The sequence below is a fragment of the Trichophyton benhamiae genome, assembly GCF_000151125.1.
Source record: "Trichophyton benhamiae CBS 112371 chromosome Unknown Abenha-G-c-31b08.f1, whole genome shotgun sequence".
NCBI classification, from domain to species: domain Eukaryota; kingdom Fungi; phylum Ascomycota; class Eurotiomycetes; order Onygenales; family Arthrodermataceae; genus Trichophyton; species Trichophyton benhamiae.
The window spans coordinates 308,073-322,197 of record NW_003315089.1 but is presented as its reverse complement, the minus strand read 5'-3'; the positions used below and the strand labels follow the sequence as shown (position 1 = coordinate 322,197).

General features: G+C 49.7%; 6 protein-coding genes across 6 annotated transcripts; 3 read left to right on the top strand and 3 right to left on the bottom strand.

Annotated features, from left to right (window-relative positions):
- Positions 1-416: 416 nt before the first annotated feature.
- ARB_02171 (uncharacterized protein) lies at positions 417-566 on the top strand (the record flags this gene model as incomplete). The annotated part of the gene is made up of 1 exon (XM_003011571.1): positions 417-566. The coding sequence occupies one exon, from the start codon at positions 417-419 to the stop codon at positions 564-566; it is 150 nt and encodes a 49-aa protein (XP_003011617.1).
- A 554-nt stretch (positions 567-1,120) lies between these two features.
- ARB_02170 (uncharacterized protein) lies at positions 1,121-2,543 on the top strand (the record flags this gene model as incomplete). The annotated part of the gene is made up of 2 exons (XM_003011570.1): positions 1,121-1,909; positions 1,986-2,543. 2 exons carry the CDS (start codon positions 1,121-1,123, stop codon positions 2,541-2,543), a joined length of 1,347 nt encoding a protein of 448 aa, XP_003011616.1.
- A 287-nt stretch (positions 2,544-2,830) lies between these two features.
- ARB_02169 (uncharacterized protein) lies at positions 2,831-3,785 on the top strand (the record flags this gene model as incomplete). The annotated part of the gene is made up of 2 exons (XM_003011569.1): positions 2,831-3,098; positions 3,211-3,785. 2 exons carry the CDS (start codon positions 2,831-2,833, stop codon positions 3,783-3,785), a joined length of 843 nt encoding a protein of 280 aa, XP_003011615.1.
- Positions 3,786-4,531: 746 nt separating this feature from the next.
- On the bottom strand, positions 4,532-7,781 carry ARB_02168 (tRNA processing endoribonuclease Trz1, putative; the record flags this gene model as incomplete). Its single annotated transcript, XM_003011568.1, has 2 exons — positions 4,532-7,604; positions 7,705-7,781. The coding sequence occupies 2 exons, from the start codon at positions 7,779-7,781 to the stop codon at positions 4,532-4,534; spliced, it is 3,150 nt and encodes a 1,049-aa protein (XP_003011614.1).
- Positions 7,782-8,129: 348 nt separating this feature from the next.
- On the bottom strand, positions 8,130-9,619 carry ARB_02167 (uncharacterized protein; the record flags this gene model as incomplete). The annotated part of the gene is made up of 3 exons (XM_003011567.1): positions 8,130-9,031; positions 9,093-9,427; positions 9,492-9,619. The coding sequence occupies 3 exons, from the start codon at positions 9,617-9,619 to the stop codon at positions 8,130-8,132; spliced, it is 1,365 nt and encodes a 454-aa protein (XP_003011613.1).
- Positions 9,620-10,599: 980 nt separating this feature from the next.
- Positions 10,600-11,542, bottom strand: ARB_02166 (uncharacterized protein; the record flags this gene model as incomplete). Its single annotated transcript, XM_003011566.1, has 4 exons — positions 10,600-10,953; positions 11,027-11,145; positions 11,210-11,287; positions 11,353-11,542. 4 exons carry the CDS (start codon positions 11,540-11,542, stop codon positions 10,600-10,602), a joined length of 741 nt encoding a protein of 246 aa, XP_003011612.1.
- Between the last annotated feature and the right edge of the window lie 2,583 nt (positions 11,543-14,125).

Genomic DNA, 14,125 nt, shown 5'->3' with positions numbered 1-14,125 from the left:
GACGGAGACAGTACTACACTCGCAGGCAGATCGATAATGAGATGGGTGACAGAGGAGAGGCGCCGTGGCCGAGGCAGGCGAAAAGGATCTCCCTCTCATGCAACTCTGACACACCCGGAGTGGGCCGAACAGGGCGCCAGCAGGAAGCGAGAGGAAAGGCGGCTGTGCATCCATTTCCGTTTTGGGGCATATGGCTATCACGTGACCATTGATCTGTCAGCCATGACTTGATTGGCTACATTCGAATTAAGCAAAATCACGTGAAAATTCATTATATAAGATATTGCTTCACGTGATGCCAATGACTAATCCAAGACAACTCAGGCGGAAAAGCGAACAAGGAGAGAGAGACTATTGGAACGGACAAGGAGCCGGAGAGACGCACGGCGATGATGATATGCAGGATATGATGCATGATGAAGATGGAGATGGAGATAAGACATGCAGCTGGTGGAGAAGAAGCAGACGATGGGGCTGGGAGCGAACCAGACGATGTCAACACTCGTACTACGGCAAATGAGAACCCCCAAAATGGCGCTGATGCCCAATCAGCCGCACTGCGTTGAATATCTTGATACCCTTGATACCCGCGAATTGATTTACAGCCAGGCCATCTGGCTGCATAATGCAGCGCAGTGTCATGCCGCACACCGTGTACGGAGTACTGGCTGTACTTCGACAGGAGTCTAACGGTGTGGCGAGCGCGGCCAGCACCGTCTGTGGCCATCTACGGAGCACGTCAGCCTTGTGGTAAAGAGCCCCCTCAGCTCAACGCAGAACTTGGCTACTTCCATATACCCAGGGATTGCACTTCTATATGTGTCAAACGGAGCTTCTCTGGCTAATGGCATGACTATCATTTACCGAGCGAATTTATATGCAGTTGACAGTTGATGCAGAAAGCCAGACCAAGTTTTATCCCACTTGGCTGCTTCCCTATTCGCTGGCATCCTTGCTGCGTGCTCTCCATTCACCCATTCATCCATATATCCATACCTCAAGTTCCCCTCGCCCGCCTCTCAGTCCGTTTTATAACCTCTCGGGTTTTGTTGAATTCGGAGTTCGCTTCATGTTCTTGTTTCAAGTTCTATACCCCAAGTATATATAACTCCTACCCAGCATGTCCCATCAGGCCACAGAGTCCTTCTACGACCAGTTCTTCCTCGACTATGAGAACAACTACCACAACAACGAAGGCCTCAAGGCCTTTGTCCGCGAAGCTGCCTCGAAGCTCCCCGCCCACGCCAAGGTGCTAGACGTAGGCTGCGGTACGGGACGTCCCATAGCCGAAGCCCTCTGCGCAGCCGAGCTTGATGTCACAGGCATAGACCTGTCGACAGAGATGGTAGAAATGTGCAAGAGGCGGTTCCCCTCCGCGAAGTTCATCAAGACGGACATGACCAAGTTTCGCCCCCAGCAAAAATTCGACGCCGTCTTTGCCGTTCTCTCGCTATTCCATGTTTCTCATCGTGAATGCTACTCGATGCTGTTCAAGTTTGCCGACTGGTTGAAGGAGGGCGGCCGCCTCTTCATTACTACTATATACAGCCACGATTTGGTGGACAGAGGAGCCAAGCCAGATAGCCAGGGCATCATCGATCTCGCCGACTGCCAGTTCCTGTCCCACGATGTTCCTCTGACGGCCTTTTCCAGCGAGAAGTGGGAGGAGTACCTGACTGCTGCCGGATTCGTCGGGTTTCATGCTACAAAGTATGATTTCCAGCCCGCGGATCCAAAGCTCAAGGTTGCCCATCACCACTTTATCACGGTGAACCAAGGAGATAACCACCCGCTCATGGGGCCCTATCCTTACCCTGATAAAGTGCTTGGGCCGTACTCTCTACAAAAAACGGCATACAAATCCTTCATGGAAAGACTTAATGACGTCGAATCGAACGCTCTGGCGGGTGTAATCGGACACAACACCAACACTCTCACCATTGGTAATACTTCTTTTCCTCCCCCCTTTTCCCGCTGAATTACAGCTGAGACAGCCTTTTCTTTCTTTCTTTCTTTTTGCAGACCCGATGAACCGCAGCGATTCGTTTCCGTTTAGCGCCCAGGAAGTTTCCAACAAGTTCGACTCCATTGTTCTGTCCCGAGTTCTCGACGGCCTGGAAGACATTAACGCGCCTCTTCAGAAGGCCATGAAGGCAACCAGCAAGATAGTAGTCATCCAGGCTGCCCCAGACAACGATCTCCTCAAGCAAGCCAACCTCAGCAGCAACAAAGCCCCGATGCACCACGGACTCATCCTCCACCGAGCCGCCGAGATCCTCAAGACAAACGGCTTTGGCAGTCTAGAACTCATTCACATTAGTGATAGTGCATGTCGCTTCTCAGAGGAGGACTTGTCTGCGCGATCCAAGGTTGCTGCCATCTTGATTGCAGACATGTTCTATAGCTATGAGGCCGACTTACAGAGTATCAAGGACGCTCTTGTCCCCAGGATGGAGGCCCTCTTCAAGGAGACCCCGCATGACGTTGGCAACCAATCTGTCATGCTGATTGCTCGGCCTGTTACTCAGGCCAGGCCAGCATGATGTAAAGTAGTCAAGAAATCCGTATGGTCTAACTCGGGAAGCCATCAAAGAAACATCCTATGCAGCTGCTGATCCCTTTCCTTAATGTGGCGGATATTTCGTCATTCAGAACAAGCAAACGCAGCGACTCAATAATCAGACCACCCATTAGAGCCACACACGCACACACCTAGCTATCGCAAATATAGTGATATAACTAAGAGATAAACCACCTCCAGTCCAAGTATCCAGGACATCTAGACCTCTACTATTATCTTGTGCCTTGTGCCTTTCGCCAAAAAGCAAACATGTCCGTTCCCCGCGTCCTCCTGCTCGGCGGGCACGGCAAGATTGCTCTCTTCCTGACCCCCCTCCTGCTCGCCCGCGGCTGGGACGTCATCAGCGCCGTCCGCGACCCCAAGCATGAATCCGATATCCTCAAGTTCAACAAGGGCGACGGCGGCAGCAATGGCAAAGTGAGCATCTCGCTGTCCGACCTGGAGAAGATCAAGAGCAGCGATGATGCTGCCGGCGTCATAGCCGCGGCTAAACCAGACTACGTCGTCTGGGCTGCTGGTACGGAAGACCCCCAAACTAACTACTCCCTTAACCCATTAACTAGTAGCTATCTTTTGCTGTCCTGTACCCCATAAATATATAGTTATTTATGCATGCTAACAGCTCCAAGGAGCCGGCGGCAAAGGCCCCGTCGATCGTACCTATGCCATCGACCAAGACGCAGCGAAACACTTCATCCACGCCATCATGGCCAGGCCCAACAACATCAGAAAGTTTCTACTGATCTCGCACATTGGAAGCCGGCGCAAGCCCGCTCCCTGGTGGTCGTCTGCAGACTGGGAGTCGGTCGACCGCATCAAGGCCGCACTGCCCGATTACTACAAGGCCAAGCTCGATGCGGACGAGTACTTCTCCGTGATGGCAGCGCAGCGCAGAGAGAAGCACGGAGATACTGACTTCCAAGCAATCAATCTACGCCCTACCACGCTCTCTGACGATCCTGCGACGGGTAAAGTTGAGTTTGGGCGTACAGGGACAGGCGACCGGCTGCCCATTTCGCGTGAAGACGTCGCCATTGTGGCTGACGAGGTCCTAGCTTGTTCGAGTGTGAGGGGGTATCAGGATCTGATCAGTGGCCAGACGCCCATTAGAGAGGCGGTTGAGAAAGTGGGGAGATCGGGTCTCTGTTGCTTCGAGGGAGAAGATCTCGAAGCCATGCGCGAGAGGTTTAGGGAGTCTCTCTAACTAACTAGTTAGTGGGTTCTGGCGATAGCTAACTAGTTAGTTACGCCAGGAAATACAGAAGAGAGTCGATTTTTTCTTGCTGTATCGCATGTGTATTGTTACCTATCAATCACCACCCGACAGTAGGTGCCGACCGGTGTAGTTAACTAGCTGCTGCCAGTGGTTCGCTGGAGAAGACCCAGCTTAGAGATCAAGAAGTTGGAGTTGAATACTACATAGTACTAGTTACAAACTACTGGTTATCCACATATCCAGCTGGCCATGTTCTAGATCCGGATGGAGAAAATAGTTAATATGGAGCAGACGGACACTGGTCCACGTTGTCTTCCAGCCTTAAACACAGCTAACTATGGAAATAAATCGAGCTAACTAGCATGTTTAATAATGTTTCCAAGTATCCATGGGATTGTGGCTGTGAAGATAGTGTTGTGCATTTTTAGTTGTTAGTTGGCCCCCTAGCTCTATAAAAATAGATGGAACAAAGCCCGCAGCAAACACCGCAGACAGGCTTGTTTCAAACAGCGTGTACGGTACAGTTGATACAGGCAGATATTAGCTCAGAGGCAGGGATGTAAATCTAAAATTCAGGTAGAGATGAGCTGCGTATCTCTATTCTTTACTTGATTTGCAATGTACGATGAGAAGAGGTAGATATTGTACACAAGAGAAATGCTGGCCCGCTCGCAGAATGCAAAAATCAAACATATTAACAAGACGGATAGAGAAGAAATGGGACCAAATATCCATCACTCATCTGATGTTGTTTCGAGGAATTTGGTCAGGAGAGGCTGGTGGGCCTCTGCTTGGATGGCGTCTGCTACACGCAATCTCATATAGTCAAATGCAATGACGATAGGGGGTTTGTTGGTAGAAGAAGATGGACTTTTCGACCGGGAGCGAGATCTTGGGCGAGTCACCTTTGCAGCTCCACTCTCCTCAGCCTCGGCCATCGTGTAGTCTTCCTCTACATCTTCCGAGGTAGGGATATCACGGACTACTGAGGGAGCTTGACGTGGTTTCTTGTCCTCTGCCGTATTTCCCTTGTTGTTCCACCCCTTTGGTGGCTGGATATGTACTTCTTTTGCATTGGCGATGTCGGGCATCTTACGATACCGCTGACTGAAGTGTGTCATGACAATCACTTTTGCCTCCATCCTAAGACCAACTGTCATGGCTTCGCTGACAGTTGAGTGACGCTTAGCAACTGCGTCAGATAACATGTTATCGTCAAAGGTAGCTTCGTGGATCAGAACGGTAGATCCACGACCCATTTCTATGAATCGAGTAGATGGGCGACAGTCACCCGAGTACGACACCTTAAATCCTGTCGGGAAGATGAGAGACACTGCCTTTGCACCCTGGCAGTGGGATACGGGAGTCGTCAGAATAGCGTCCAATCCAGTGCCTTGCTTCAGCAGTTCTGTGAGGGGAGAATTCTCATCATCGAATTTTAACCGTGTTCCAAGGTATTTCCCATCGCTGTCCGGGATGGCTGCACCATTCCTTTGCCGGCGATGTATGGTATAAGTATAGTCCGTTTTACCATCGGGATGTTCAAATGAAGATGCAGATAGGGGGACAACTTTATCGTATCCGTAATTTTCAACATTTGTGTACTCGGCCATCCACTGCAGCATATGCTGAGCTGAAACAACGTAGAGTCTCTTCTCCTTTAGAATCCGAGGCACATCCTCCTCGGTGATGTCCATGTAGGAGGGCGAGCTGGACAAGGGCCCGTAAACAGCTTCGTGCCAGGCTTTAATGACGGACACAGTCCCTAGATGATGGTCCGCATGTAGATGGCTGATCCAGATAACTCTCAAATCACGAAGAACCTCTTTCAATTCATCGGGTCCAAAAGTACGCTTCAGCTGGCCAAGGGTACCTTCACCAGCATCAAACAGGTAGTTACCATGACCCGGCACTCGTAATAACGTCCCTGATACATTTCTGTACCGGGACGGACAGGATGAGCCGGTTCCGAGAGCGATAATTTCGGCATCCCCATTGGGAATACTGGCCTTTAACTTCTCGATTCTCTTTTGTACTCCTGGCTGCGAGAGTATCTCTCCCATAACCCTAGAGTAGCTGTTTCTCCGAGGCATTTTAATTGGCTTCGAGGGCGGCGTTGGGCTGGCTGTTAGCTTAACGCTGGGCTCAAGGTCAATTGTCAGGTTAGGTTGGGCGATGGAGACGGAGGTTTTGGTGTCTGCTGCGGCAAAGGCACTGACGGGCAACATGGCTTCTCCATTATAGAATGTCTTTTGATAGCGATCACCGTCGATAGCTGAAAGTTCCAAGGTAGCGGTGGATACCGCAGGGAAACCGTAGTTGTCAGCGCAATAATCGGGGGAGGAAACAATATGTTTGTATTTGGACATCTTGGTCACGAATTCCTGGAGCAGAGGATGGCCTCCAACACCAGGGCCAAGAATCCAAATGAAAACTTCCATTCCCTTCATGACTTCAGCGTTGTCCCACTCCTTTCGGTTGATTATACTCTGAATATAGTCAACTGAAGGCAGCTCTAGCACGGCGAATCCCTTGCCAGGTCTGGTTTCACCCAGGACCATGTCGGGTGTGATAGTCTTGCCATCAGCTGATATCACAGTTTCTCCACTAGCAAGCCTCCTAAAGTCTGACTTGTCCGCAATGTTGAGGGACTCAGCTCGTTTCCTATCAAATTTTCCTCTAGAATCGTGGCCACGAACGATGTATGAAACTGCACAGTCTGAAGGGGTAGTTGCAGGTAAAGACTCAACCATCGCGCCCGGCCAGGGCTGTCGAACAAGGACATTGATGTTCGGCAGGGCCTCCCCATCACCAGGCTTTGGTCCTTCATAAGGCTTCACTTCCCCGGTGTCTTTATCCCGAATAAAGAGCGTAGCTGGGAGAGACACTTCAGCTAAAGGAGTCTCAACAAGCGTGTCCAGACGCCATTGAGAGTTGAACATGTCCAAGACAATTTTCTGCCTGGTTACTAGATCCTTCTCTCTAGCAGCCTTTGTTGCAGCAGCTCCCGCTCTCCCCCCACCTTCAAAGTCATCTAAAGTCCTTTTCCCCGGCTGTAGCCTGGGAGAGCTGGATGGGTATGTAGGCAATGCCCAGACTTTGATATGATCGTCTGACCAGGCTGGCTTCGAAATGTCAATGGTTGCATCCCTCTCTTCGCAGCCAAGACAACCGAATTCGCGAATCTCGATCGGGACGCCCGTCCGGCAGACAAAGGTCCTTCCGGTGGCTAGAGTATGTGTCAGGTTAGGCCCACCATACAGAGATATCGCCCTTTGACCATGGAACTCAGGCAATGCTTCTAATTCCAACTTGCGCCGTTTTACCCGCGCCATCAACTCATCGGAATCCTTCTGGCGTACCGCCGCCTTTGCGCGTTCTTCGAGGTTTTTGATTTTCCGCGACTCAGCTTCCACCATTGCGCCTGATGCAGATGCCATTGTGTCCGATAATGTCAAAAGCATGCCCAACATTCCCCCATTGTTGGCCCAAGTAGTCTTTCCAGTCAGGAAAACTTCTGAAAGCTTCGATAACCGGACATTATTCTCTATGCATGCTCGCTGCGTACCTTCAGATAGGTTTCCGAAAAAGTACCGCTTATCATCATAGTGGAGGAAGAGGGTGGTACCGGGCGTGTCAGAGGTTGGAGCGGTAACAAATTGGATAAACGACTTCATCCTGTCCGCGCCCGTTGGAGGTCTTTCCTGCTTAACTGAAGAATACTGGGATAGGCGTCTGTCTTCAAGGACCCAGGAATAGTTCTGTCTTATGCGATGGCCACGACGTTTTAGCACCCAGTCGTCTAGACTATTGGGATTTGTTGTGTGGAACAGTCGAGTTGGCGATAGTATATAGTCGAACGTAGCAAGGACAGCAGTCCGACGAGGCTCGAGCTGGCACTGTTAACCTTATAAGCAAGTTGAATCCTTCAATGGCTGGGGCTACCTGAGGGTTGAAGTCTTTATATCTGCCGAGGGGAGGCATGCGACTGACTCACCTTTGCCAGGGCTCTCTGTAAAGCAGCCAATATGCCGGCTCAAGATGATAACATGCGGTGAAAATGAATTACAAAAACCAAAAACTGCGACTCAAAGCATCGGGAATTGAACAACAATCCACTTTAACTGGCTCTACTTTCAACCAAACTTCTGGTTGTTGACGTTATGAAGATATGCGACTTTGCGTGGAGTTTTTTTTTCTGACTTTGATTTTCGACGATGACTCAGCAAGTGTTAGTTATCGATAAGATCTGATAAGGATGAGGAAGAAGGTGATCCAAGATGCAGTTTTGTATTATGTTCTAGGGCCCTCTATAGATTGGATTATACATGATTAGTAGCCAGCTGGCTGCTTCTCTCCGTCAGGGAACATTCCCTTGTCGAGATTTAAGCCGCACTCTTCCCGCCAATTGGCAGGAGTAAACTTGTCAACGATCTCCTTGAAGGCCTCAAGAGTGCAGAACGACTTGTCTCCCGGCAGATGTTTGGCTGGACTTGCCGCGCAGCCTGGGATGGTAACTGGCTTATCGTTGTAGCGGATGCGGACATAGTGATTTGACAACGCGGGTTGGTTGACTTGGGGAGTGCGTGCGACTCCAGATGAGCTAGCAGCCTGGCTCTTCTTACCTGTCAGAAAAGAGAAAAAGGACGATTTTTCTGACGCTGGCTTCTGGGAAGGGGGGCCAGAGAACTCCTCTAGGATAGCTCCAGCTGGTGAACCAGAAGCGCCCCTTTCCGAGACGTCTTTGAACAGCTCCACAGCGATCGAAGATGTGTAAGGAGGCCATCTCTCGTTCTTGAATGCACCAATGCTTGCTAGCATTGAGGCAAGGGTGGTATCATGGCAGCCACTCAGGGCTAGTTTGACAGCGGGGCTTTTTTCACCCGATTGATATGCACCTGCCATGGGTCTCCAGCCCTTGTGCGAAGCGACATGAACCATCCTCTCGACAACATCTCCCATAAGTGCACCAATGGCAAGTTTGCGGTACTCCCTGCTCTCTTGACCGCCGGAAAACCACTCATCGACAGCTATTCTGTCAGCAACTTCACGAGCCTTCTGATCATAGAACTCCGCGGGAAGGCGGGTATTTGGTCCGTGGGCATATGTTGACGCAACGGTGTCCAGGATTCCGGACAGCCGGGGACGTGAGTCAACAGCTACTCTAGGGGAGTTTTCTGGCATCCACTTTGACCAAAGCGAGTTGAGATATGCCATCTCTTCCGATTCGTTCCCTAGACAGGTTAGTATGACATGTGCACTAGAAGGACGTAGGACCTAGGAGCGGTTTGTTACATTTATCAGCAGCACGCTGGGCAAAGAGCCTAGCCAGCTGTCTGAAACGATGGCAGCCTCCCTCGTTCGGGAATAGAGTCTCCTCTGCAGCGGATCTTACAATAATAGATGGCATAGCAAAGTCTGCAGTTCGTGCGCTGGATGGGTATAGTCCCCAAAAGACACTTTGCAAAGACTCCAAAGCTCGCGGAACGGGAGTAGAGCGGAGATACATGTTATCAGTATTGGATATAATTTCCGGCATGAAGCCGAGCCGCTCGATGTAGAGGTGCCTGAGTCTCTGCCCAAGCTCAAGGGTGGTTTGACGGCCTTTATCCGTCAACTCTCCAAGCTGGCTATCGATATACCCGGTATATCAGCAAGTATCTTATGGTAGCAGCATATACAAGCAGCACATACCAGATGCCGTCAACCTCGCCCTTTGGCCCGAGAGCAATCACAGGCTCGTCGGTATCCCCGAAGCGTTCCATTCTTCTCTTCCATTGAAAGGTATCCCAGGAAGAAAGGTCCTGTTTCGATGCTGCCATGGCAGTTAACCGGGAAGCGATGTTGCAATACGGCCAGTCTGTAATCAAAAAATAGAACGTTTAGATATCCACGGCCGGTCAGAAGGGGAGAGGGAGGGTCGAGCGGGCCGAGAGTCAATTACATGGGTGCAATCCAGCCTATCAAGCCATAGAGTCAGTTAATCGATGTACTTATAGACGCAAATATGGATTCGTACATTTTGAAATCTATTCGAGACGGGGGTTCGTTCTCCTGTTCATATGCCGTTAACAAAGGGTTTCGTCCTTCTTTCACGTCGGACTTATCGCCGCTCGACATCATACCATGTCGTAAAAACTACGTAATCCAGGGTTAGTCTGACCGTTTCCTAGCTCTTGACAGGGAGAAAATGAGCTGTAGACTTACTATCTGCACCAGCTGGAGCTCGAGGTTCTTTGGGTAGAGCTGCCGGAGCTCATCATCGGAATAAGGAGCGCGGGGGATGAGCGTTGTCATGGTCGATCCAGCCGGTATTGAAATAACTATTGATGTCGACTCGTTATTTATCGATACAACAAGTTATACAAGGCTTCAAGACGTACTCTGTATGTATAACGACAGCGACTAGGCTGATAAACCGGTATCCTCCTGGCTGTCGTTCTGCAAGCTTGTCCTTCTCCATCCCTGGCTCGTCTTGGTGTTGACTGCTTGGCCGCCTGACTCAGCCAACTTTTAGCCGCGGCCGAGGGCACCTTGAGGAAGCTCCCAGCAACTACAAATGAACAGGCGACTGAGAAATACCAAACGGCAAAGATCAATAATGTCGTACTGATCGCTATCTTAACTAGGTGGATGGAGAAGGAGACGCATTATTCTTGCTGCCAACAACACGCATACCCTAGTTAACTATCCACGAGCCCGTATGCATGGACTCTTTGACAAGATATCTCAGCCTGCTGAAGTGACCTCCGGGGAGGCTACATGAAGAAGGACAACCGAGTTCTTCGCCATTTCTAGGCCCTTAGCCTAAATTCTGGAGCCAGGGATGCTGCAGAGCTTGATCTGCCGTTGGCCGCGTTTTATGATCGAGATGCAAGAGGTAGCGGAGAAAGTCGACGCAAGCCTCAGGGACATTGGCTTTGGCAAGCTCTTCTTCAAGAGATCCAACTTTAATAAGGTCCTTTTGGACAAAGAGTTCTGCCAGGGCAAACTCAAGCTGATACTTGGGATCTTCGTCTCTTTCCAGCCGTCCAACCAGTTTGATGATCTTGCCAATAGCCCATGCACACCTGTTCACTTCAAGCGGAAGCTCCCGGACACGGCAATCCTGATCCCAGTTCCCAAAGATGACTCGATTAGCGACAAAATGGGTCAGCTACGTATGTGAGGTCAGTATCGATCGGAGGCCAAAGTAATAGGAACAGATATAACAGAGCTGTTGAGCCTACAGTCACGCCAATAGACCAAATTTGGCAGGGAGGCGTAGGTAAAATTCCCTTCCAGATCTCTGGTGCACGGATTTCAGTGCCCTGCAGCCGGAAGTCTTCAAAGCCTTGAGAAGGGATCACTAGTGCGGGGGGTAAGCAGACGTCTTGCCTGATGAAGCCTTTATCCAGGGCAGAGCAACAAACCTGCTCCAAGATCCGCGAGTTTGATAATGGGCTTCGGCGAGTCTGCCTTGGAAACCAAGACGTTATTAGGATTAATGTCTAGCAAGTAGATGTTAGCCAACATGCAGCATAGCTACTTTCCACTCTGTGGAGTTTATACACACCGGTGTGTAAAGCAGTGATATGTCCATCCATATCTGAGAATACTTTCACAGCCTCGAGGATAGATTTTGCAGTGGCTTTCAAGAAAGGGTCCCCAAGTTTCTGCGCCCTTGTCCTCAGTGACCACAAATCGGTGTCCAGGTACTCAAGAACCATACATCGATCTGTGTCATTGTCAACATCCTCGTGCATCCTCCTTACGAAGGGTGATTCGGCGATACAGCGGTAGCCGTAGCAATTGGCCTCAGTCTGGTATATGGCGGGATCGGCTCCCTCTGTTTTGATGATAACTCTTTCATTCGGATCAATATGCAGGCAGTAAAACCAGTCATTTATTGCGTATGCAAGCCAAGGAGAAGATAGGGGAAGGGATAAGCGTACGGTGTCTTTGACTCCACGGTCGAAGCCTGAAAGACATTTCGCTTCAGTGCCTTTATGACCTGGTATTGGCCTCGTCTGCCATTTATTAGAACTCTTTGTCCCTTGGCCAAAAGATCATAGATAGGGCGAGGCATCTCTAGGGAGCGAATGGTAGATCAGCCAAGTTGATGATGGTGTTTTCAGAGAAAACCGACATCAGAGTACGGAGTAGTTAATGGACAAACAGAGTGGCCAATGGGAATGATATAGTTAACTAACATCTTGCCTCGATATTTATTGGATGAATAGGTAAATACACTAGTTCTGTCCAATAAACTTGAATAAAACTGTTGGTACCAGTGTCAATGAAAATGGATGGCCAGCTACCCAAATCCAGTACTCACGACCAACAAGTTGTACAGTGTTATTTATGTCTTGAAGACTGGTTGGTTGGGGAGATAGAGGTTAGGTGTGCCCACCCCCACGCAACGACGGTTTCAAATTCTATTATTTAATTAACGTGCAGTCCAAGCTACGATGCAAATGCCAGGTCACGGAGTACAAGATTCCCTTGAGAGAATGGGATACACGATGTGACCGGCCAAGAGGAGTATCTCTTAGCAGGGAATCCTGCTGCAATATCTAACTTGAGTTAACCCATCTATCACTTGCTTGGGCGTCGAGAAGCCACTCTCTGATGTTATCTGACTATTTCAGAGCTTTGGTCAAGGGTATTGACGACGGGTCAACATAATTAGATAAATCCGACAACAGCCTTGGCCTTGAGACTCTGCTGAGAGGGGGTGGTCTTGCTGGCGCTTGCGCGCAAATATCGACACCAAATAGGCCAAGGGAGATCGGGTGATGAAAGAGTTACGGGCAGCCCAAGACTCTTAGAAGAGTAAGCCGGGCTTTGAAGACAGAGTCACCAAGGCCAATTAAGCCATCAAACAACAGACAAGCCTCGACGCCCGCACGGCTACAGCGAGAATGAGAGCACCTGCAGAAGCTCCAGACCAAGGCGAAGAACTACATCAGCAACCTACAGGTCACTCTGGAAGGCCTAAAGAAAAACCCGGAAGACCTCCATGAAGTGAGTTCAGGATGCAATTGATGAAGGAAGCAAAGAATGATTTTGCTTCCATTCTCCATTTGGAGTATATTGAGGTCTCTGTTTACACATGCGCGCTGGTGGAAAACCATCCTCTGATGCTAGTCTGAAGGGACCTGTGTGGCTAGTAGGGAATTTGATAATCTCAGCCAACTGGAGTCCAACCATAAGTCTCAAACATTTATAACGGAAAACAGTGGCCGATGGCCCCATGTTAACTTATAGCACCTCGTCGTCGTCGTCGTTGCGTTGTTGTCGTCGTTCTTGAAGTTGATGTTGATGTAGAAATTTAAAGTTAAAATTTGAAGTTATTAACTAAGCAGCTTAGTCACCCGTGACTAATACCTAGCCAACCTTGTATCCAGATTTATATACGGACCGTCAAATAAATAACTAGTTCGCTATTTCATCCGCATGATAATCAATTTATCACGATATTATAATTATTACTGGTCTCTTATTAGTCTGGCTACCAATTATTGGGCGACCTACGGCACTTCACCTTGCACGCCACCAGCCCTTCGATACGGGAGCCGCCTCTTTTGCCCTTCCTGGAGTGTCGTACAGTTCATGTTCCATCCAGGGGACATCGTATCCACGACCAAAGAACGCCTGGATTAATTAAATAGAGCCGTCTAATCACAGTGTCAGAGCTTATCGACGATTGAGATACTGCCTGTCCTGCTCGATTTGACCAGATCAAGTCACGGTGTGTTTACGGTGTTTTGTATCCCTTCTATGTCTGCTGCTTCTTCCGCTCTACCTAGACAAGAGTTAACAGGATACCTCCCAGCATCCCGGGGCCTTTCAGCCGCTTGTGCAGCTTTCTTAGCCTTCAGGCTCGCTCTGCCCTTTGCGCCCTCGTTGGGTCTAATTATTGGATCTTGCCGTTGTGCCGCGGGCTGAAGACAAGGCGAAAAGGCTCATTAACTTAGCAGTAATGGAGGTATGACACCACTCTTCCCCATTCTTCCTCCTCCCCTTCGTCCAATTTTTCTTCTTCTCGTTTTCCTTTCATCGCCCAACCCCCCTTTTTCTGGTGGATGGCTTGTCTCGTTCCTCTTTCCCCATCATGGAGCTCTCTGTTCCCCGGTTTAGCCTACCCAAGCACGTCCAGGGCGTGTCTTAAGCCCGCCAAATATGAAATGTCCTCTCTTATTGTTTCGCGTTCCGGGGTTAAGGTCGAACCCAGCCAGTGTGGTACCGTCCCTTGGTGATGCTGGTGATCATGAACATTTCCCCTTTTTTGACATGCAATACGATTGGCGGCTCCGGGAGACGCCATCGGGCTTTGTTGCGATACG